The sequence below is a fragment of the Pan troglodytes genome, chromosome 4, assembly GCF_028858775.2.
Source record: "Pan troglodytes isolate AG18354 chromosome 4, NHGRI_mPanTro3-v2.0_pri, whole genome shotgun sequence".
NCBI lineage: Eukaryota > Metazoa > Chordata > Mammalia > Primates > Hominidae > Pan > Pan troglodytes.
Window position 1 is genome coordinate 139826560 of NC_072402.2, and position 23130 is coordinate 139849689.

Genomic DNA, 23130 nt, shown 5'->3' on the forward strand with positions numbered 1-23130 from the left:
TAAAAGAAGGGAGTGAATAAGAACCACGATTCTGCTGCCAGACACGAGGGATCAGGTCGCTGCTGTGAAGATTGTCAACCTCTCTGGTTGCCAACGACGTCGAGAATGGGGTTGTGGTCCCTGCGTCAGGGCGGTTGTGCTGAAGGCTGGATGAGGGCACGTAGGTGAAGCTCTGTGCTTGGCACGAGGTGCTCATCAGCAGCATCGCCCTTGCTTTGGGCTGGCCTGTTAGTAATTCGTTTTTAGTGGAATCGAATACAACACTTGAGCCTCGGAGGCTCAGGTCGTCGGAGCAACTACACCCGGGCCGGTGCACCTCGGGGCGGCGGCGCAGGACTAGGCTAGGCCGGGCCGGGCCGGGCCGGGCAGGGCGGCGCGAGTCGGGGGTGGGGCGGCGGCGCAGCGCCGTCGTCGTAGTCCCCGCCTCTTCCCCAGGGGCCGCGTCGGAGCCTCGGCGGCGGCGGCGGTGCTTACAGCCTGAGAAGAGCGTCTCGCCCGGGAGCGGCGGCGGCCATCGAGACCCACCCAAGGCGCGTCCCCCTCGGCCTCCCAGCGCTCCCAGGCCGCAGCGGCCGCGCCCCTTCAGCTAGCTCGCTCGCTCGCTCTCCTTCCCTGCTGCCGGCTGCGCCATGGCGTTGGCGTTGGCGGCGCTGGCGGCGGTCGAGCCGGCCTGCGGCAGCCGGTACCAGCAGGTAAGCGGCGCCCGACTCCAGCCCCGAACTCCGGTCCCTGGCTCTGCCCTGCCCGCTGGCCGCCTCAGGCCTCTCTGGCCGGCCCGCGGCCAACTCGACGCCGGGGCTTGGCAGGCCGCGCTGGGCCTGGAGGGGCGGGTCGGGCCCCGGGCTCGGATTCGAGGCTGCCACGGGCCCGGCCTGCCCGTCCGCGACCCCAGGTGGGACTCCGGCGGTGGAAAGTCCTCCTCCCGGCCTCGTTTCCCGCATTTCCCAGGGCGGGCGGGTCCCTGAGTCAGAACCCGCGACCCACAGGCGGCATCGATCTGAGGCATTCGTTTTTCATTTTTCCACCTTTGGTTTGATGTCATTGGAAAAGAAAGAAAGAAAAAAGCATGAAACGGAAACTGGGTGGAGAGAAAAGATTAAAATCTCTGCTGCTGCCGATAGCTCCCCACAGCAAGATGCTATTGCTCAGGGTTTCAGAGCCTAGTTTGTCGAAACCCATCCCCCTCGCCTCCGTTTTAAGACAAAAGTAAAAAATGAAGCAAGAGACAAGCCCGCAGTTTGCAGTAGATTTGGAAGAGGCGATGTTTGGCTGTGGTGATGCCCCAAAAGGGAGAGCTACGATGAAGTCTGCAGGGCGTGTGCCGGGTGTATTTTAAATGCTTGGAAGTGACGTTTTAAGAGATTTGATGGCATAGCTGGGGAGGAAATGTATAGGGAATGATTGGATCATTTTCTCGGGTTTGATTTAATACATTGAGGCCCCAGGGAAAAGAGCTGCTTGTTTCACTCCCCGTCTGTAGCTAAGTTCCCCCAGGAAATTTAGAGACCTTCTGCAGGGTTTTTGGAAGTGTTAATCTAACATACAGTAATGGTGGGAATTGAGCCAGGTGGTAAACTGATGTTGATTGGAACCGCAAATAACGGCTTGTGTTTGTCATGTTTCAGATGCTTTCGGTGCATACAGATGTCAATCCTGCTTTTATCAAATAAAATGTCCTATCTTAGACGATCTACAATTTTATATTTTAGAAGTAAGGAAAGCCAGCCAGTACGATGAAAACGTAGATTAACCCTGGTGCAGCCGGTTACTGGTTTGTTTTGCTATCATCAGCCATGTGTTGCAATCTGCCCCCACTCAGGCTTGGACTCCCAAAATGACTAGTTAAGAATTTCACTTCTTGGTTTTATAAACACGGCCCAAATTGTGGCAATGCAGTTAATCCTTAGATCTCTTCAGAGCACATGGATCTAGCACATGCTTTTTTTGTATGACCTTGGGCAGCCTGCGGGTTCCTTACTGCTTTAATAAAATGGGAATAACAGATGTCACTTAACTGTCACCACAGTGTTTGCAAATCACCCCTACTGTATACTGTCATCTGATTTCATCCTTTTCATCCTGACTTGGATAAGGCTAACAAGCAAAAGAGCTGTGGTTTTTCTTTGTACTGCCATCTTCTTGAGCTATTAGGTAATGCTGACATTACTGCTAGAATACAAAAAATTTGCTGGAGTATCAAAATCATGTATTCCTTAGTGTGGCATTTAATATTTTTTAATTATGCAGAATTGAAGTATAAAAAAAAAATCTTCCTAGAAAAATTGTAAAAGATGAAAGCCCAAAAAACTGCAAAACCCTCCCTAAACAAAAACCAAATAGATAACGAAAGGTAATATTTTAATGTGCATTCTTGTGGGTTTATAGCTATGTAAATATACATAGTTATAGATCAGTATATGTGTGTACAGATAAGGAATGCAGGAAAGCTAATATTGATTTTTTTATGCAACAATCACAGTATTAAGTAATTTACATCCTTTTTTTTTTCTTTTAATCCATACCAAACCCTTATGAACCAGGGTTTGTTCTCATTGTCAAAGACTCAAAGTGGCTCAGTAACTTGCCTCAAGGTCACAAGCTGCTAAGTAGTGATTATAAGGATATACACACACTCACCTACTTAAAACACAGGCTCACAGTCCAAATATAGGTGTATGCATTAGCAGATATATACACATGCATATGTATTCTCTTATGTACCCATATATACATATACAGACATATCTTTGTACATTCGTGTGCAGTTTTATGAGCCCCGATCATACTTGCACATACTTCTGCACGTGTCCATGTGTATCTTGTTCTCAGACATGTGCATTCATACATTTGCACATGTGTATCATGCACATGTATCTACAAAGGCGTGCTAGATAAATAATGAAATAGGTTCATAATTCTATTTTGTAATGTTCTTCACACAATGTTATTAATGTCTTCTATATAAAATATTTTTAATGTCTGCATGGCATGTAATTGTATGGCTGAATCATAATTTAACTAATTGCTTATCTTTGGTCACTAAGAATGTTTACAGTTTTTTTCATTGACTGAAATTTATTTCACATACGTCTTCAACCGTTTCCTTAGCATAAATTACTAGCCATGGAAATGCCTGGTCAGCGAATATGCATTTTTAAAAGGCTTTTGAATTATAGAATGATGGTGAATTGTCCAGGCAACTTGATAGGAGCATGATACTCTTTGGTTGTCACACAGGGCTGTTCTGACTTCTATTTGATCTGGTTAATCAAATTGAGCTAGTTTTCTCACCAAGTAAATGTAATGGAAAACTGTATGATTCATTCATAAATGCAAACACAGTTTTGTCTTTATAGTCTTTTTATTGGTAGTGTAATATGTGGACAACTTGAATTTAGCATAGTGACAGACTATGCAGAAAGGGTAGGCTCAACCAGGTGTGGTGGCTCACACCTGTAATCACAGCACTTTGGGAGGCCGAGGTGGGCAGATCACTTGAGGTCAGGAGTTCGAGACCAGCCTGGCCAACATGGCAAAACCTTGCCTCTACTAAAAATACAAAAATTAGCCCGGTGTGGTGGCACTCACCTGTAATCCCAGCTACTTGGGAGGCTGAGGCAGGAGAATTGCTTGAACCTGGGAGGCAGAAGTTGCAGTGAGCCAAGATTGTGCCACTGAACCCCAGCCTGGGTGACAGAGCGAGACTGTCTCAAAAAAAACCAAACCAAAACAAAACAAAAAATGGCCAGGCAAGGTGGCTCATGCCTGTAATCCCAGCACTTTGGGAGGCCAAGGCGGGCAGATCACAAAGATCACGAGGTCAAGAGATTGAGACCATCCTGGCCAACATGTGAAACCCCATCTCTATTAAAAATACAAAAATTAGCTGGGCGTGGTGGCGTGCACCTGTAGTCCCAGCTACTCAGGAGGCTGAGGCAGGAGAATCGCTTGAACCCGGGAGGCAGATGTTTCAGTGAACTGAGATCGTGCCACTGCACTCCTGCCTGGTGACAGAGCAAGACTCTGTTTAAAAAAAAAAGCGTGGTGTGGTGGTGCACATCTGTAATTCCAGCTACTTGGGAGGCTGAGGCAGGAAAATCACTTGAACCCAGGAGGCAGAGGTTGCAGTGAGCTGAGGTCGCGCCACTGTACTCCAGCTTGGGTGAGCAAGACTGTCTTAAAAAAAAAAAAAAAAAAAAAGGGCACCGAGGTGGGTGGATCATGAGGTCAGGAGATCGAGACCATCCTGGCTAACATGGTGAAACCCCATCTCTACTAAAAATACAAAAAATTAGTTGGGCGTGGTGGCACGTGCCTGTAGTCCCAGCTACTCGGGAGGCTGAGGCAGGAGAAACCCGGGAGGTGAAGATTGCAGTGAGCCGAGATCGCGCCACTGCACTCCAGGCTGGGCGACGGAGTGAGACTCTGTCCAAAAAAAAAAAAGAGGCTAGGCTTACAGGTTCCCCTGGCATTATTTTATTTTTTTTCATTTTTGCATTTTGAAACTGAGACTGTGTCTCAGACAGTATGGAAGCACTATTTTAGAAAGACCTAAGTAGGCCCATACTGAGTGCTGAGAAACCTGTTGCGTGTTTCTCTCTCTGAGGACGTTAACTCCCGTTCATCCATAGATGAACGCAGATCTTCTGCAGTAGATGTGTGCATGAATTTTGCCAATTCATTTCCAGTATTTTGGGATACTTGGATTTGAATTCAATGTAAGTGGGTGATGATGACACTGCCATGTAGGTTCAAACAGATTACAGAATGTTTAGTTCTGGACTTGCCTCATTACCTGCTAAAGAAGTTGCCCATTTGTGAGCATCACCAATACTCTGTATTCTAGTTTGATGACATTATAGTGCAGCTTTTGGAATGGTATACTTTTGGATAAATTCTCTCAGGATTATGGAGGAATATTTTGATGAGCATAAGAATTTCGTCTCTGATAGGTCAAACCATATTCATGTTAAATTATTAGATGAAGTAATGATCCTGGAGGAAGGAATGAATAGTGCTTATGTGGCTTTTTTGCTTATTTTTCAGTTTCAAAAGAAGTTATAATTATATCACAGGATGCCAACATAACCTAAATGTCAAAGTTTCTTAAGTTATATGCTGTATTTGTGGCCTACATGGTCAGTGATCAAAGAAAATTTATAAAAATATTAGGAAGATGGGTAAATTATTCCTTTGAAAACTTTAATTGTGGTAAAATACACATAAAATTTACCATGTTAACCACTTTTAAGTATACAGTTTAGTGGCATTAAGTACATTCACATTGTTGTGGAACCAGTCCATCTCCAGAACTTTTTCACCTTGCAGAACTGAAACTCCATATCCATTAAACAATAACTCTCCATTCCCCCTCCTCCAGCCCCTGGAAGCCACCATTCTACTTTCTATTTATTTGACTACTGTAGGTACCTCTCATAAGTGGAATTAGACAGGATTTGTCCTTTTGTGACTGGCATATGTCACTTAGCATAATGTCTTCAGAGTTCATCCATGTTGTAGCATGTGTCAGAATTTCCTGCCTCTTTAAGGCTGAATAATAGTCCATTTTATATATGTACCACATTTTGTTTATGCATTCATTTGTTGACGGATGCTTGGTTTGCTTCTACCTTTTGGTCATTGTGAGTAATGCTGCTATAAAAAACATGAGTCTACAAATATCTTTCAAGTCCCTGCTTTCAGTTCTTTTGGATATACCCAGAAATGGAATTGCTGGGTCATACGGCAATTCTATTTTTAAGTTTTCAAGGAACTCCCATACTGTTTTCCATGGCAGCTTCACCATTTTATTTTCCCACCAACAATGCATAAGGATTCCAATTTCTCCATATCCTCAACATACTTGTTATGTTCTCTTTTTTGTTTTTGTTTTTTTGATAGTAGCCATCTAATGGGTGTGAAGTGGTATCTCATTGCAGTATTGATCCCTATTTCCCTAATAATTAGTGATGTTGAGCGTCTTTTCATGTGCTTATTGGCCATTGATATTTTCTTTAGAGAAAATGTGTATTCATGTTCTTTGTTCATTTTTGAATTGAGTTTTTTGTTTTGTTGTCGAGTTGTAGGAGTAATTTCTTCATGATGTTTACATTTTCACCTTTTTACTATGGAAATTTCAAACACATACAATAATAAAGTAGTATAAGAAACTTTATGTATCATCACCCAGCTTCAGCAATTGTGAATGAATGGCCAATATTATTTCATTTATACTCACCACATTATTTTGAAACGAATCCTAGAAATCATATATTGATAAATATTTCTATGTGTAACTCTAAAAGAAAACAAATGGTATGATATTTCAAGAAGATATCACATGAGGAATATATCATGAGAGCTCTCTTGTAATCTGTGAGGAGTATGGAAACAGGATTTGTCAGTGTCGGGCTGTGGATCCATAACTAACTGTCCTTTGTATTGATTGGGCTCACTGTTGCCAAGCCTCATGCTTTGTTTTTGTAGCAGTGATAGATTCCTGTTAATCTATCCTTGTTTTCTTACCTGATCCCATGGGTGACCACTTGTTAGGCAAGATTTATTTGGCTTAATCATACTATCTGTGTCCTGAAAATAGGGCAGTACTTCCTGGTTTGGGCAGAAACCAAGGCCCAGTTGAACTGCTCTAGGGAATTTTGCTCTAAGCTGATGCCACCAGTAGTTTAACTGCACATAACTTCAAATTGTTTTATCCTAGACATTAATTATATTTCATAATTTTATGGTAGATTATAAAGTAAATCCTACCATGAGAATAACTTCATATTTTTATTAAGAAAGAAAAAAAGGCTCCAAGAGATTCAAGTGACATCCTCAGATTTATTTGTTTTTAGGGCTTTAAAATAATTATTTTGGTTTCTTAAAATGTTCTTATTTTACCTTTAAGCAAGTACAACAGCTTAGAAGAATTATATTCTTTTTTGTTTGTTTGTTTTGAGATGGAGTGTCGTTCTTCTTGCTCAGGCTGGAAGGCAATGGCGCGATCTCGGCTCACTGCAACCTCCGCCTCCCAGGTTCAAGCGATTCTCCTGCCTCAGCCTCCTGAGTAGCTGGGATTACAGGTGCCCACCACCACGCCCAGCTAATTTTTTGTATTTTTGGTAGAGATGGGGTTTCACCATGTTGGCCAGGCTGGTCTTGAACTCCTGACCTCAAGTGATCCGCCCGCCTCGGTCTCCCAAAGTGCTGGGATTACAGGTGTGAGCCACCGCGCCCGGCCTATATTCTTACAATAATGGACAATTTAGATAAAGCAACTTTAATACTTCTGTTCCATTCATACTGAAAATTGGCATGATGGTTTATCTTTTTTTCAAGTCATTGTTGCCAATAAGCTAGGCAACTGGCAAACATCATGTATGAAATTTTTTGGGCTTGACATACTTTCCAGTGGTAATTGCTTCTAGTGGTTGGCTAGGTGGGGGTATGAGTTAGAGTAGGCTCTGGGTATCCACAGGTTCTACATTCGCAGATTCAACCAACTGCAGATTGAAAATGGGGGAAAATAACCATACAATAATAAATAATAGTGCAAGTAAAATATACACTATAACAGCTATTTTACATAGCATTTACATTGTATTAAGTGTTATAAGTAAAGATGATTTAAAGTACATGAGGTAGGTTATGTGTAAATACGATACCATTTTATGTCAGAGGCTTGTGCATCCTCCCATTTTGGTATCTGTGGGGAGTCCTGGAACCAATTCCCAGTGGATACTGAGGGATGACTGTATGATATGTCTTGTTAACTTGACCAAGAGTGGTAGTAAAGCAAGTGTAACCTGATATCACTTAGCACATCCTGCTGTTACAATAAGGCTTACTCATGATTTTTCTGAATAACATAATTTATATTAAATGTCCTAAATACTAGCACTGATCAAGTTTAAGAGCATTCCTAGTGAAATATTTTCTTATTAATGCAGTTCCCTTCATATGTATATTTATTTATTTGTTTATTTCCTTCCTTCCTTCCATCTTTCTCTCTCTCTCTCTCTCTCTCTTTCTTTCTTTCAACAGAGTCTTGCTCTGTTCCCCAGGCTGGAGTGCAGTGGCGCAATCTTGGCACACTGCAACCCCTGCCTTCCAGTTTGAAGCCATTCTCCTGCCTCAGCCTCCGGAGTAGCTGGGACTACAGGTGCCCGCCACCATGCCCGGCTAATTTTTGTATTTTTAGTAGAGGTGGGGTTTCACCATGTTGGCCAGGCTAGTCTCGAACTCCTGACCTCAAATGATCCACCCATCTTGGCTTACAGAGATTACAGGTGTGAGCCACCATGCCCAGGCTACCTTCATATGTATTTTTCTTTTCTCTTCTCTCCTCTTCTTTTTTATTTATTTATTTATTTATTTATTTTTGAGACAGGGTCTGGTTCTGTCACCTAGGCTGTAGTGCAGTGGTGAGAGCTCTGCTCACTGCAATCTCCGCCTCCTGGGTTCAAGAGATTCTCGTGCCTCAGCTTCCCAAGTAGCTGGTGTTACAGGTGCATGCCACCACGCCTGGCTAATTTTTGTATTTTTAGTAGAGATGGGGTTTCACCACGTTGCCCAGGCTGGTCTCGAACTCCTGGCCTTAAGTGATCTGCCCATCTCTGCCTCCCAAAGTGCTGGGATTACAGGCATGAGCCACCGTGCCCGGCCCATATGTATAATATATTTCTTATCCCCCTCCCCGAGCAATTTAGCATAATCTTTGACCATTTTTCTGTTTTTGTCTTTTAAATTAGTTTATCTCAGCAATATTAATTAGTACTTACCATAATCAAAGGCTTGAATACAATTTGGAGGTCTATCTGGAGACTGGACAATTTATGAATAGAGATATAAGGGTTTAGGGAGTGGTGCCTGTTTAATAATGATTTCGTTTTCTTTTTTTGCTTTTTTTTTTTTTTTTTGAGACGGAGTCTCACTCTGTCGCCAGGCTGGAGTGCAGTGGCGAAATCTCAGCTCACTGCAACCTCCGCCTCCTGGGCTCAAGTGATTCTCCTGCCTCAGTCTCCTGAGTAGCTGGGACTACAGGCGCCCACTATCACGCCCAGCTAATTTTTTCTATTTTTAGTAGAGGGGGTTTCACCATGTTGGCCAAGATGGTCTCGATCTCTTGACCTCGTGATCCACCCGCCTCCATCTCCCAAAGTGCTGGGATTACAGGTGTGAGCCACTGCGCCTGGCCGATTTCATTTTATCATTCAATGCTTAAATGTGATATTTAAAATTAAGCATTTTGTATTAAATAGTAATACATTCTTCATGTGCTAGATTCAAACAGTAACTTTCTAAAGAAAAACTTGATTTCCCTTTCCTCCCTATCTCTTTGCAGAGCTGTAACTGCTCCTCAAGTTTGCTGTGCGTTCTACAGGCTTTTTTTTTTTTTTTTTTTTGAGACAGGGCCTCACTCTGCACCCAGGCTGGAGTGCAGCCACATAGTCTCGGCTCACTGCAACCCTCCATCTTCAGGCTTTCTTCTTAACCTTTCCTTGGCTTTAAATGTTTTTTAAATAAATCTGTACTTTCAAATAGACTTTACTTTTTGGAACTTTTTTCCCCCTAAGATGGGTTCCTGCTATGTTGCTACCCAGGCTGGAGTCAAACTCCTTGGCTCAAGCGATCATTCCCCCACCGGCCTCCCAAGTAGCTGGGACCACAGGCACACGCCAGCACACCCAGCTGAAACATTTTTAATTTTTCAGAAACACTGAGAAGACAGTAGAGAGTTTCCATATGCCCTATGCCCAGCTTTCCCTATTAGCATCTTATATCAGTATGGTACGTTTTTCACAATTATTGAACCAATATTAGTACATTGTTATCAATTAAAGTCTGTACTTTGTTCAGATTTTCTAAGTTTTTACCTAATGTCCTTTTTCTGTTCCAGGATCCCATCCAGGATCCAGGATGATATAATGTGGTAATGTTACATTTAGTCGTCCTGTCTCCTTAGGCTCTTCTTGGCTGTGAGTTTCTCAAACTTTCCTTGTTTTTGATGAGCTTGACAGTTTTGAGGAGTATTGGTCAGGTCTTTGTAGAATGTCCCTCAATTGGGGTTTGTTTGATGTTTTTCTCATGATTAGACTGGGGCTGTGGATTTGGGGGAAGACCACAGGTAAAGTGCTGTTCTCATCACATCATATCAAGAATGCACACTGTCAACATGACTTATCATTGTTGACATTGACCTTGATCACCTGGCTGAGGTAGTGTTTCTCAGGTTTCTCTTCTGTAAAGATACATTTTACCCCACTTTCCATACTTACTCTTGGGAAGGAAGTCACTATGTATGGTCCACACATAAGGAGTGGGGAGTTATGTAACACCTCGCTGAGGGCCAAGTATTGACATGAATTATTTGGAATTTCCTGCATGGGGCATTTGTCTCTTCTCTGATAATTTGTTTAGTATTTATATCTGTATAGACTCATAAATATTTATTTTATTCTTCCAATTATCCAATAACTGCTTTATTTTATTGCTTAAATTGCATACCTCCATCATTGTGGATTTTTTTTTAAACCACTTCCATACTTTTTGGCACTAGGCTCATCTTATATATTTCCTGCGCTATCCTAGAATCAGGCATTTTTCCAAGGAGCCTAGGTTCCTTTTATTGAAAAATAATACTACAAACCAAGATCTGTGCTCCTTGCTACTAGGGTGTCATTGCTTTTAGGCCTTCTAAGCTGACAGAGCAAGGAACTATATATGTCTGTATATTAACCTGTGGGTATACACATCTGTAACTATTTCTGTATGTACCATCTATCTATATTAAGCTAAACATAAGTTCATACTAATATCTCCACCTCTAATTTGTTACCATATGGGTCACTCTAGCCTACTCCCCTTATCTATAAACTCCCACTCCAACATGGAGAAACCTGGCTCACTTCCACCATCCATTTACATCATTCTTCAGTTCTGATATACATGTGTAAGTTGTATCAGAATTATTAACCCACACCCCTGTGGGAAATAATATTATAACCACTACAGGACAAAGCATATGTACAGTTCCTTTGCCTTTAGTCTTAAAAACTCTGCTTATTTCCAGATGTTACTTAGGTCAGCACCTTTTCCTCCACCCACTTGAGTGAGGTTGTTTCAAACATTTATAATACAGTTATCTTGTTTTGTCACATTTTGCATACATCCTCCAGCCACCTAAGTGGATTTTTAAAATTTGCATACCTTAAGATTCTTTCTTTGTGCTATCAAGTTCTATAAATTTTCACAAATGCATAGTGTCTTATTTTTTTCTTTTTAAACAACACATTTTAAGAAAAATGGTAGGACTGATTTTTCTTTATTTTCCAAACTTTCTGCTAATGATCATGTTTGCTTTCTTTTTAAAGTACCTTTAAAGAAAATTTTATTTAGAAATAATTTTAAACTTAGAGAAGGTTGCAAGAATAGTATAACATAACACTCATATATCTATTACCAAATTCATCATAGACTTATTGTTAAATTTTGATTAACAATGAATACAATCCTATAAAAATTGAAAGCGCTACAGATAAAACCCAAGTCCCTTAATCATCACAGTCCTTTCTCTATAGAATTCAGTGTTGATTTAGCTACTTGTTGTCAAATTATTATTATTATTATTTTTGAGACGGAGTCTCGCTCTGTTGTCCAGGCTGGAGTGCAGTGGTGCCATCTCAGCTCACTGCAATCTCTGCCTCCCGGGTTGAAGCAATTCTCCTGCCTCAGCCTCCCGAGTAGTTGGGATTACAGGCACGCACCACAATGTCCAGCTAATTCTTGTATTTTTAGTAGAGACGGGGTTTCACTATGTTGGTCAGGCTGGTCTCAAACTCCTGACCTCAGGCGATCTGCCCACCTCGGCCTCCCAAAGTGCTGGGATTACAGGCATGAGCCACTGCACCCGGCCCAAACTTTCTTTCTGTTTATAAATCTCGTCTACAGCCATACCACTCTGAACATGCCCAATCTCGTCTGTTTATAAATCTCATTTTCACTTGTACTTCTACCAGTACCTGGTGCCACCAGTTCTTGAGCTTTTGGGGGATACAAAACAGGTTGTTTTTTGGCTTTCTGGTTTAGGATTTAGCTTTCTTGGGTCTGCTGAGTCAGTTACCACTTGTCATCCTGCTTCTAGCTTTCAGAAATTTATTGCTGCTTCCTTTCCTGTTGCTTGTAAGTTTTTTTGCCTTTAAACAAGCAACATTTTACTCACATTTATATTTAAGAGGGTTTCAGGAGGAATAAGAGGCAACTGTCTAATCTTTAATTGGACATTATACAGTAATTGTAATTCTTTGTGTTTCATTTGCTAAACTTGCAGACTTAGTGAGGCCAAAAACACCAGCCATGTCACTGTTCTGTCCCCAGACCCCACATCAGTTGTGGCCTGACACATTTAATGAGAGCTGTTAAATTAACCTAGCAGTTGAATACTTGTAGAATGAAACATTCTGTGATGATAGTGTAACAGGAAAGGTATTAAATGCTTGATGCACCTACTTTTTGGCTCTCTTTGTTCTTGCAGGAAGAGGGGACCTCATGACCAGGCCTGAATCAAGGTGGACTCTCCTGAATAGAATACCTTTTCCCACCCATAATGTCTACCTGAGTATGCTCTACTCCAGGCTAATGAGCAAGCATAGCTTTTGGAACTTCTCACTATCAGAGCTGAGCAGGCTGCAGTCAACATGCAAGCCTGGGTTCTAGGCATGGCTCTGTCACTGTCTTTCAGTGTCTACATTTGATTTCACTGTCTTTTCAATGTGGAATATTCCATTCTTGGGATATACCAATTGGTTGTTTTTAGAAGAAACAATATTGTAGGAATTACATTGTGATCAAGATAAGTTTTCCTTCATATATAACACAAACTTTAATTGAACACCTGAGCACTTAATGCTAAGTGCTGTAGGTTGAATACTAAATGTTAAACATTTCTCATTTCTAAAGAGATAAAGGTTGGAGATGCCTGTTTCTCCTTTGTGTTTCTTTTCTGTTATTTCTTTTTAAAATTGGTAACTATAGAGCCATACTATTCTTTTCATTTTTATGGTGAAATTATGGATACATATGAAAGGAATACATAGTATAGATATACCTTGTGCAAAATAACAATAATAAATCAGAGACCTGTGACTGCCATCCAAATCATAGCAATCTTTTTTGAAAGTTTGTTTGTTTCACACGTATTCTTTTAGACCAGTCAGTAGGAGAGAGCTGCTTTTGCCTTAGTTGCTTTGTAAGGCCATGTTTCTCCTCAACTCTTCCATGTTTAAAATGCACTCCTTGTGCTGAGTACTGATGGAGATACCATACCTGCTGTTCTCCTCTCCTGAAACCATCATCACTGTCCTCTCTACAGTTATAGCAGTCATCTGTGTATGGCTACATGCATAGCCTGTGAATTTATTTGGAGATTTGTAAAGTAATATGAATACTTTTCATAGATGCGAACTGGTAAGTTAAAATGGTATTAAGATTAGCTGCTATTTCTTCAGGTAAGTTTCTGTTAGAAATCCAACTCCGTGCCTGTTTTGGCCAACACTCACTAATGTATCCATGCTGTGCCACTCACTGGTAAGTGCTGGGGTGAATGCAGTGATAAACCATGCAAAGGTCTCAGTCCACAGAGGGCTCACAGTCTGCATCACTATTCCTCGTACAGTCTTTTTCTTCTCCCATTTCTGAATTGTTAGTGAAGTATGATTTATGTATAAAAACATGTACAATCATAAATGTGCAGCTCAATGAATTTTCACAAACTGAACATGCACAGCTAACTAGTACTTAAATCCAGAAACAGCATTGCCAGCACTCCAAAAGATCCCTTCAGTGCCTTTCCAGTCACTCTCCTCCCAGGGCATACTCACTGGTATGTTTAGTTTGCCTGTTCTTTAAAAAAATCTTTATATGAATCTAATCATACAGTAAATACTGTTTTGAGTCTGGCTTCTTTTGCTCAACATGATGTTGCAAAATTTACCCATGTGGGTTACAGTTTATTCATGCACACTGCTGTCTCATTATGTGAAAATACCACAATTTATTTACCTATTCTACTGTAGATAGGCATTTGAGTAATTTCCAGTTTTGTGAATACCGTTGCTTTTTCCCTCCTTATGTGTCTTTTGGTATCATATGTAAATGTTTCTGTTGGACATATAACTAGGAGTGGAATTGCTGGATATGTGTAAATTCATTTTTTGTTGATATTGGCAAACAGTTTTCTAAAGTAGTTGTACAGGTTTATACTCCCATCAGTAGTGTAGTGTGAGAGTTCTGGTTATTATATATTCTCAACAACATTTGGTATTTTCTGTTTTTTATTTTGGTCATCATCTGTGGTTTTAATTTTCATTTCTATAATGACTAATGAAATAGAGCACCTTTTTGTAAGTTTATTGGCCATTTAGATATCTTTTTTTGTGAAATGTCTATTCAAGTCTTGTCCCTTTTTTATTGAATGGCTTCCTTATTGATTTTAAGAAGTTCTTTATGTATTTTGGATATAAGTCCATTGTCTGAAAAATATATCCTCCCGCTCTTTGGATTTTCTTTTCACTTTCCTAATGGTGTCTTCTGAATGAATAGTAGAGTTCTTGTGTGTGTGTTTTGTTTTTGTTTTGTGTTTTAGGCAGAGTCTCACTCTGTTGCCCAGGCTGGAGTGCAGTGGGGTAATCTCGGCTCACTGCAACCTCTACCTCCCAGGTTGCAGTGATTCTCGTGCCTCAGCCTCCCAAGTAGCTGGGACTACAGGGGCATGCCACCACACCCAGCTAATTTTTCTATTTTTAGTAGAGATGGGGTTTCACCATGTTGGCCAGGCTGGTCTCAAACTCCTGATCTCAAGTGATCCTCCCACCTTGGCCTCCCAAAGTGCTGGTATTACAGGCATCAGCCACTGTGCCTGGTCCAAACAAGTGATTTTTAAAATTGTTCTTGAAATCTAAAAGAATTATTTTTTTTAAGAGGCAGGGTCTTGCTATGTTGCCCAGGCTGGTCTTGAACTCCTGGGCTCAAGCAGTCCTTCCACCTCAGCCTCCCAAAGTGCTGGGATTACAGGTGTGATCCACCATGTCCAGCCATAAAATAATTATTGAATAGATGCCAGTTGTAGTCCATGGTCTGTTGTGACTTTTTTTTCCCCTTTGGAAGGAGCTGCTTAATGTATCATTTTAAATGACAAATAATTAGGAGCTTGTTTGTGCTTCCATGTTTCTATTTTAGAGCTTTAACATATCTTAGATTAAATCTATATACAGGGTCTTGAGGGGTTAAAACAGAATGTATTTACCACCTTTGCATTTAAATTATGGACTAGATTTTGTATAAATTATTTTAAAATGAGTCTGATACAGCCACTATTTTTAGTATTGTTTACTCTGTAAACAAAAGATGACCAGTTCCTGCTATTCTGTCAAAGACAGGGAGCCAGGTGCATAGTCTCCTTTTCAACTTGTCTTTCTCTAGGGCTTTAAATCCTTCTCAAATGGGCCCTGGAGCTCTGAGCTAAGCCTGAATTTTCTTATGGAACCAAGAAGTGGAGAAAAAAAAAACTCACATTACTGAGGATATGGACTGGTTATAAATAGTGTAGATGCTACTTCTTAATTTAAAATGCTATATGTTCATGAGCAGCTAGACTTGCTATTAACTATTTGGAAATATTGAACAATTGTCGCTTCTTATTTCCGTAGTCTTTGTAAGATCATGACCCATTAAGGGCCTACCGTTAACCTCAAAGGCTCTTGGCTGTAGGTTTTCCTCAAGCTGGGTGCCAGAAAACAGAGGATTATTTGCTTGACAATATCTTGGTGGAGCCATCAGTACTAGAAATATTTGGATGTCAGACACAGATCCCAGGGGTTGGCAGGTTGATGATAATTTTCTGGTGCCACCCCAAAACCTTGCAGTGCTACTACCATAGCCATGGTTGGCTAATTAGTGCCTTCAGGGATGAGGGTTGATTTCTGCTAGTTCCTTGCCTTTCTCTTTGGATGGCATGCCTTCACTTGTTACTTGGACCTACGTAAAGAATAGGAAGATCAGAAGAAAACCGTAAAATTGATGATCATAGGTCACAGGATTTGTGCTTTCATTTCTAAGGACTCATTCTAACATAAATAATTTTCTCTTTCAAAACCAAGGTGTACTCATCAGTTATATTGATACATATTAACAGTGATGATAACCACAAAAATTTTAAATAGAAAGCTTTACAAACGGTTAGCTTTGTGAGGGGATTTACTGCAAAATTACGGTATTCTTTTCATCTGTTATTGTATTGACTTTTTAAAACATTATTCTGATTGCTTCGCTTTTCCTTTGGCAAATTTTGATTTTTAAATGTGTTTTCATTTTGCTATTAAGAGGATTTTCATTTATCTTTTCCATGGGAGATATTGAGGATAGTCTAAATCTGGTAATTGGTTTGGTGGGTTTTTCTTTTCTTTTTTTTGGCTCCCCATGAGCAACTTGAAGATTTTTTTTTTTTGAGACGGAGTCTCGCCTCTGTCGCCCAGGCGGGAGTGCAGTGGCGCAATCTCGGCTCACTGCAAGCTCCACCTCCCAGGTTCACACCATTCTCCTGCCTCAGCCTCCCAAGTAGCTGGGACTACAGGTGCCCACCATCACGCCCAGCTAATTTTTTTGTATTTTTAGTAGAGATGGGGTTTCACCTTGTTAGCCAGGATGGTCTCAATCTCCTAACCTCGTGATCTGCCTGCCTCGGCCTCCCAAAGTGCTGGGATTACCCAAACCCGGCCTCTTGTACTATAATGTTTTTAAGGTTCATCCATGTTTCAGCATGTGTCAGTATCTCATTTTTTCTGGATGAATAATATTTCATTGTACAGATAAGCCACATTTTGTCGATCCCTTCGTAAGTTGATGAACATTGTTGGCTATTATGGATAATGCTACTGTGAAGATTCATGTACCAGTTTTTGTGTGAACTTGTTTTCAGTTCTCTTGGGTATATACCTTGGAGTGGAATTGCTTGATGTTAATATAAATCTGTGTTGTTGTTTTTGTTTGAGACAGGATCTCACTCTGTTGCTCAGACTGAGCAACAGACTGGACTGGACTCACTGCAGCCTTGAACTCCTTGGCTAAAGTGATCCTCCTGTCTCAGCGTCTTGAGTAGCTGGATCACAGGTGTGCCGCCATGCCTGGCTAATTTTTAAATTTTTAGTAGAGACAGGATCTTGCTGTGTTGCCCAGGCTGGTCTCAGACTCCTGGCCTCAAGTGATCCTCCTGCCTCAGCCTCCCAAAGTGCTGGGATTGCAGGCTGAGCCACTGTGTTTTCAGCCTATGTTTAACTTATTTTGAGGAACTGCCAAACTTTTCCACAGCAGCTGCACCATTTTACATTCCCACCAGCAGTGTATTAGAGTTCCCGTTTCTCCACATACTCAGCACTTGTTATTGTCTGTCTTTTTTACTATAGCCATCCTAGTAAGCATGAAGTGGTATTGAGTCTTGGTTTTGATTTGCGTTTTTCTGCTGACTTAATGATGTTGAGCATTTTGTGTCTACTGGCCTTTTGTATATCTTCTTTGGAGAAATGTCTGTTCAAATCATTTGCCCATTTTATAATTGGGTTGCCTTTTTATTGTTTAGTCTCTCTTATCTTGTCAGAATTATTTAAAATATCTTCCCCTAATTAATAACAATTAGATAGAGAATTTTTCTTGAATGTAAATAATTTGGTGATGTTAGAATAACAGAGTTTATATTTACAATATATAAAGTAAATGTACAGGCCACACAAACTTAATGATTATTTCCGAACAGCAGTAAAATAGCATACTCAGCTGTATACCAAAGGAAATGTGCTTATTTACTTTTTGTAATTATACTGCCTTGTTTTGGTAGGATTTAGGGACTATGCAGAAGTAGTGGGTTGGTAATGAGAGCTTTAAAAATTGCATTTTAAGGTAAAAGTTTTAGCAATTAACTCTAAGATAGAAGTAGTAAATAACATTCAAAACTAGAGTTCAAGCATTGATCCAGAATTTTCTGATATTTATTTTTAATAACTTAAGGGACTTGAAACTTACAAGAATTTTCTTGCTGTTTAAGTACGACCAAACCAAGAAAAAATTAAGTAGTGAAAATACTTGCAACTTTATGGACTTACTGGATACTTCAGCATTATTTTTCACATGCTTTGTTTGTTTGTTTGTATGAATTCTGAGGTGTATGTTGATACCTTTTCTCATATATAAGGATTTATGGGTTTTGTTTAGTGTAGGGTTTTTTGTTGTTCTCTCATTCTTAGTAAATATAGATAATCCAAGAATGACTTTTAAGTGCCTTTAGGTCCTGCCATTTGCTACAGTTATAAATGTTGCCCCTTGCTTAGCCCTAATCCTAGCCCCAGCTCTGCTGTTGCTTAAAAACAACTCATTTTAGAACTGCTTAGTGAGGAGGGTGGTGGTGAAGCTTTCTTGCTGATTGGGAACTCAAATAATAGTTTAAATCTGTAGGGTATAATGTCTTAAACTTGTTAAATTCAAGTTTGTTTCTATTAGAATTAGAACTATATATGATTTCTGTGTTGGAGATTCATAAAAATGTCATATTTATTTTTAATAACAATAGGACCTAGATACAGAGGAAGGTGATAAGGAGGGGAAAAAAACCCTCTATTTTATTTTATTTATTTATTTATTTTTGAGACAGAATCTCGCTGTGTCGCCCAGGCTGAAGTGCAGTGGCTTGATCTCAGCTTACTGTAACCTCCACCTCCCAGGATCAAGCGATTCTCGTGCCTAAGCCTCCCGAGTAGTTGGGACTACAGGTGCACGCCACCACACCTGGTTGATTTTTGTATTTTTAGTAGAGACGAGGTTTTACCATGTTGGCCAGGCTGGTCTCAAACTCCTGACCTCAAGTGATCCGCCCACCTCAGCCTCCCAAAGTGCTGGGATTACAGGTGTGACTTGAGAACAAAACCTTAGTAGCACCTATTTGTAAATAAATGTTTTTTTAAAATTGAAGGTCATCAAGGCCAAAGGCACCATGGCAGATTGTGACATATCTGAAGTAGGAAGAGTTTTAGGGTTCTTCTGGGGAGCCATTCTAGTCTGCTCAGCACGTAGAGGGGAGCAAAGGTAATCAGGAAAAGAGTAAGGGCACACTCTGGGTGTGAGAAAGTGAAAGGTCATCTGAATTCTCAGGTGATTGGATTATTTATTTCTTAGCGATGGAGGCATAGGTAGTTATAGGTAGTTCTGTATTAAACTCTACTTTGTATGGCCTGTGTAGGTAATTGTATAGCTGTATTTGGAAAAAATGCCATTTAAATCATATTTCAGCCGGGTGTGGTGGCTCACGCCTATAATCCCAGCGCTTTGGGAGGCTGAGGCAGGCGGATCACTTGAGGTCAGGAGTTTGGTACCAACCTGGCCAACATGGCACAACCCCATCTCTACTAAAAATACAAAAATTAGCCAGGTATGGTGGTGCATGCCTGTAATCCCAACTACTTGGGAGGCTGAGGCGGAAGAATCACTTGAACCCAGGAGGCAGAGGTTGCAGTGAGCCAAGATGGTACCACTGCACTCCAGCCTGGGTGACAGAGTGAGATTCTGTCTCAAAAAAATAAATCATATTTGAAGTTTAGTAAAATTGATCAGAATTTTAACAGAAATTATATGACAGGAAAAAAAATCCAGTGTCCAACAGCTATTTATTTATTATCTATCACAGTCACTCAAAGGATATCCCCCCTACCCTTGCCCAACATCTCTGTGCACTGAGAGCAGAAGTTCCCAGATCTGTCCCAGTTTTCAGATCTGTCTCTCTGAGTATCCCCTACAACCCAGATTCTGTGACAGTTAAATTGGACTCGGGCTTCCACTGACCCAGTTGATGGAAGAGACTGAGCATCTTTCCAACTCTAACCCAAACGTGACAATGCCGCGTATTCTTTCAGAAAGTGTCAGGAAAGAGCCCGAAGATCCCTGAGCTCCAGGGACATGGCAGGGAGGCTGCACAAAAGGGTTCCCAGGGGCGGAAAAGGGGAATCTTAAAAATAAAAATTGGAACCAAGTAATCAATTTTATAGCACACTCTAGTTCTAGCGCACATGGTTCCTCCACTTGTTAGTGAATGCCTGACTTGTTGCCCCTGAAGTGTAAAAAGATGTATATTTAAGGATTCCATTGTTCAGCAAGTTATTATGCATGCAGATGGCAGGCACTAAGTGCTTACTCTTTTTGAAGGTGATTGCCTCTCCCCCCCGATCCCCCTACATTGCAGTGTTTTGTTTTAAACAGCTTTCTTGATGGAGCCTAATCTTATCACCAGCATTATAGAAATAAGCCAGAGTGAGAAGCCTGTACAGTGAGGTCTTGGGATTATACCATAGTCATAATGGTGTTTTAAATTGTTTTTATTTTTCAATTGAAAAAAGTACACTATTCTAAAGTAGTGAATTTTAATGGAGCAAACTCTTCACCTGGAAGTGTTTTTTTCCTTACCAAAGTGAAAATTGGTGGTTCTAAGAAGGCTGGAATTTATTTGCACTGTCATCTTTTACTATGGTGGGGGATGATCAAATTTAACATTTCCAAGTTGCCAGGAGACAGGCAGCCTATCTTACAAATATTGTCATAGAAGACCTCTTAACCTCTGTGTTCTTTGGATTTCTGTATTTCTTAGAATTGTCATGCTTCCTTTCTGAGACCTAAATTATGCAGGGGTAACGTGATTACCTTGACACCAAGCTCAGGAAATATAAAACGGGTTAAGTATAAACCAAGCTAGGTTTAAATGAAGTTCATTACTGGCTACAGTATATTAAGGGAACATATTCGAAAAGTCTGTATTTGCCTTTGTTCTTGCTGCTGACTCTTCTGCTTCTTTTGGTGACCTTCCCACAGCACAAGAGTGGTTAGGTGTGAGGAGGCTAAGAATACCTTGCCAAGAGCTTCAAATAATGTTAAAACCAGTATTTTAGGTGAACCATGGTCCCAAGAACTCTATTTAAGTAATTCCTAGTTCGGTGTCCCAGGAGCATTTGGCTTTACTGCACCTATTTTGGCCACATGTCTTCGTTTAAAAGGAAAAATTATCTTAGGTTATAATACAGCTATTTTGGGAGTACCTTAAGTTTAACATTAGATTACTAGGATTCGAAAAAATGTACCCAGATGGTAGATGCTGATGAGAATTTGACACAAGAATTCATTTGAAATTGAAGCTTTTGTAGTATTAGTCAGAAAAATTTATTGACATCTGGTTTTGAACAGCATAGTGAGTGGAGATTGAGATGATCAGTTAAAATTTAATGGATTGTGGCCGGGCACAATGGCTCACGCCTGTAATTCCAGCACTTTGGGAGGCTAAGGCAGGCAGATCACCTGAGGTCGGGAGTTTGAGACGAGCCTGGCCCACGTCTACTAAAAATACAAAAATTAGCCAGGTCTGGTGGCACACACCTGTAGTCCCAGCTACTTGGAGTCTGAGGCAACAGAATTGCTTGAACCTGGGAGGTGGAGGTTTCAGTGAGCCAAGATCCCGCCATTGCTCTCCAGCCTGGGCAACAAAAGCGAAACTACATCTCAAAAAAAAAAAAAAAAAAGAAAGAAAGAAAATTTAATGGATTATGGAGCTCTACTTCATGTTAGTACACCTCAGCCTCTCTGTTTTTCTGTCTCAATTCAAGATAGAGTTCTTTGTAGCAGTATGGTTTAGAGGTGGTATGTATTTTACAAGTATGTCAGTTGGCTCTGTATATCCTGATGATACTGAAGCCAGGACCAGACCCCTACGTCAGTTATATCACTAAATATTCTGTTATTAATTTTCAGATTGGCTCCTAGTCCCAGCCAACTCATGTTTTAAATTAATATAGTTCATTGTCACACTGGACTGGAAAAACCAAATGAAATGTCTTTATTCTATGAAGATGACTTGTGTAGACTATACAGACTAGCAACAGCAGACACTTTCAGTGCAAGTTATTTTTAAAAATTGAAGATTTGACTGGCAGAAAAGTTGCTGAGATAGGGAAAAGGGATATCTATTGACAGATATATGTAGAATTAGGGAGAATTTTATGTTTTCATAAATGTCTCAATTATTTAAGATTTAATTTGGTGTGCATGCGGAATATAATGGTAACATGGTTTGTCTGTGATTTGTCTTTTGTCTTAACAGATTATTTTTCTAACTTTAAAAAAGTATACATCACTTGAGGCCAGGAGTTGTAAACCAGTCTGGGCAACACAGGAAGACCCCATCTCTACAAAAAATAAATTTTAAAAAAAGTTAGCCAGGGTCGCAGTGTGCCGTAATTGTGCCACCACACTCCTGCCTGGACAACAAGAGTGAGATCCTGTCTCTCAAAAAAAAAAAAAAAAAAAAAAGTATGCAAGTGATAAATATTCACTGCAAAATATTTGAACATGCAGATACACAACAAAAGGGAAAAATTCCCCTGTACTCCTATTACCTAGAAATAACAGTGTTGAACTGTAAATGTCTCATTCTAGGCCTCCTTTCCATTATATGTCTGCCTTTTTAAAAAGGATTATATGATGCATATTGTTTGGCAAATTTAGCTTTTTTCATGTAATAATAGTACACCATAAATATCTATTTGAGTAATGAAATTTAATTTTTTTTTTTTAAAAGACATGGTCTCGCTCATGCCCCAGGCTGGAGGGCAGTGGCACAATCTTAGCTCGCTGCAGCCACGACCTCCTGGGTTCAAGCCATCCTGCTGCCTCAGCCTCCTGAGTAGCTAGAACCACAGGTGCATGCCACCACTCCTGGGTAATTTTTGTATTTTTTGTAGAGACAGGGTTTGTTTTGCCATGTTGCCCAGGCTAGTCTTGAACTCCTAAGCTCTCCTAATCTCAAGCGATCCCACCCACCTAGGCCTCCCAGAGTGCTAGGATTACAGGTGTGAGCCACCATGCCTGGCTGAAATTTAGTGTATATATTTTTTGACACAGAGTTTCACTCTGTTGCCCAGGCTGGAGTGCAGTGGTACCATCTCAGCTCACTGCAACCTCCGCCTCCCGGGTTAAAACGATTCTTGTGCCTCAGCCGCCTGAGCAGCTGGGACTACAGGAGTGTGCCACCATGCCTGGCTAATTTTTGTATTT

At 40.6% G+C, this 23130-nt stretch overlaps 1 protein-coding gene across 1 annotated transcript in view; it reads left to right on the forward strand.

Moving 5' to 3' along the window:
* The first annotated feature begins 367 nt into the window (after positions 1-367).
* The window catches only part of NDFIP1 (Nedd4 family interacting protein 1), a 44073-nt gene continuing 21310 nt past the window's right edge, over positions 368-23130 (forward strand). Inside the window, exon 1 of the mRNA XM_001153016.8 lies at positions 368-692. Coding sequence (XP_001153016.3) covers positions 630-692 — 63 coding nt within the window. The 5' untranslated portion in view covers positions 368-629. The remainder of the gene's footprint in view (positions 693-23130) is intronic.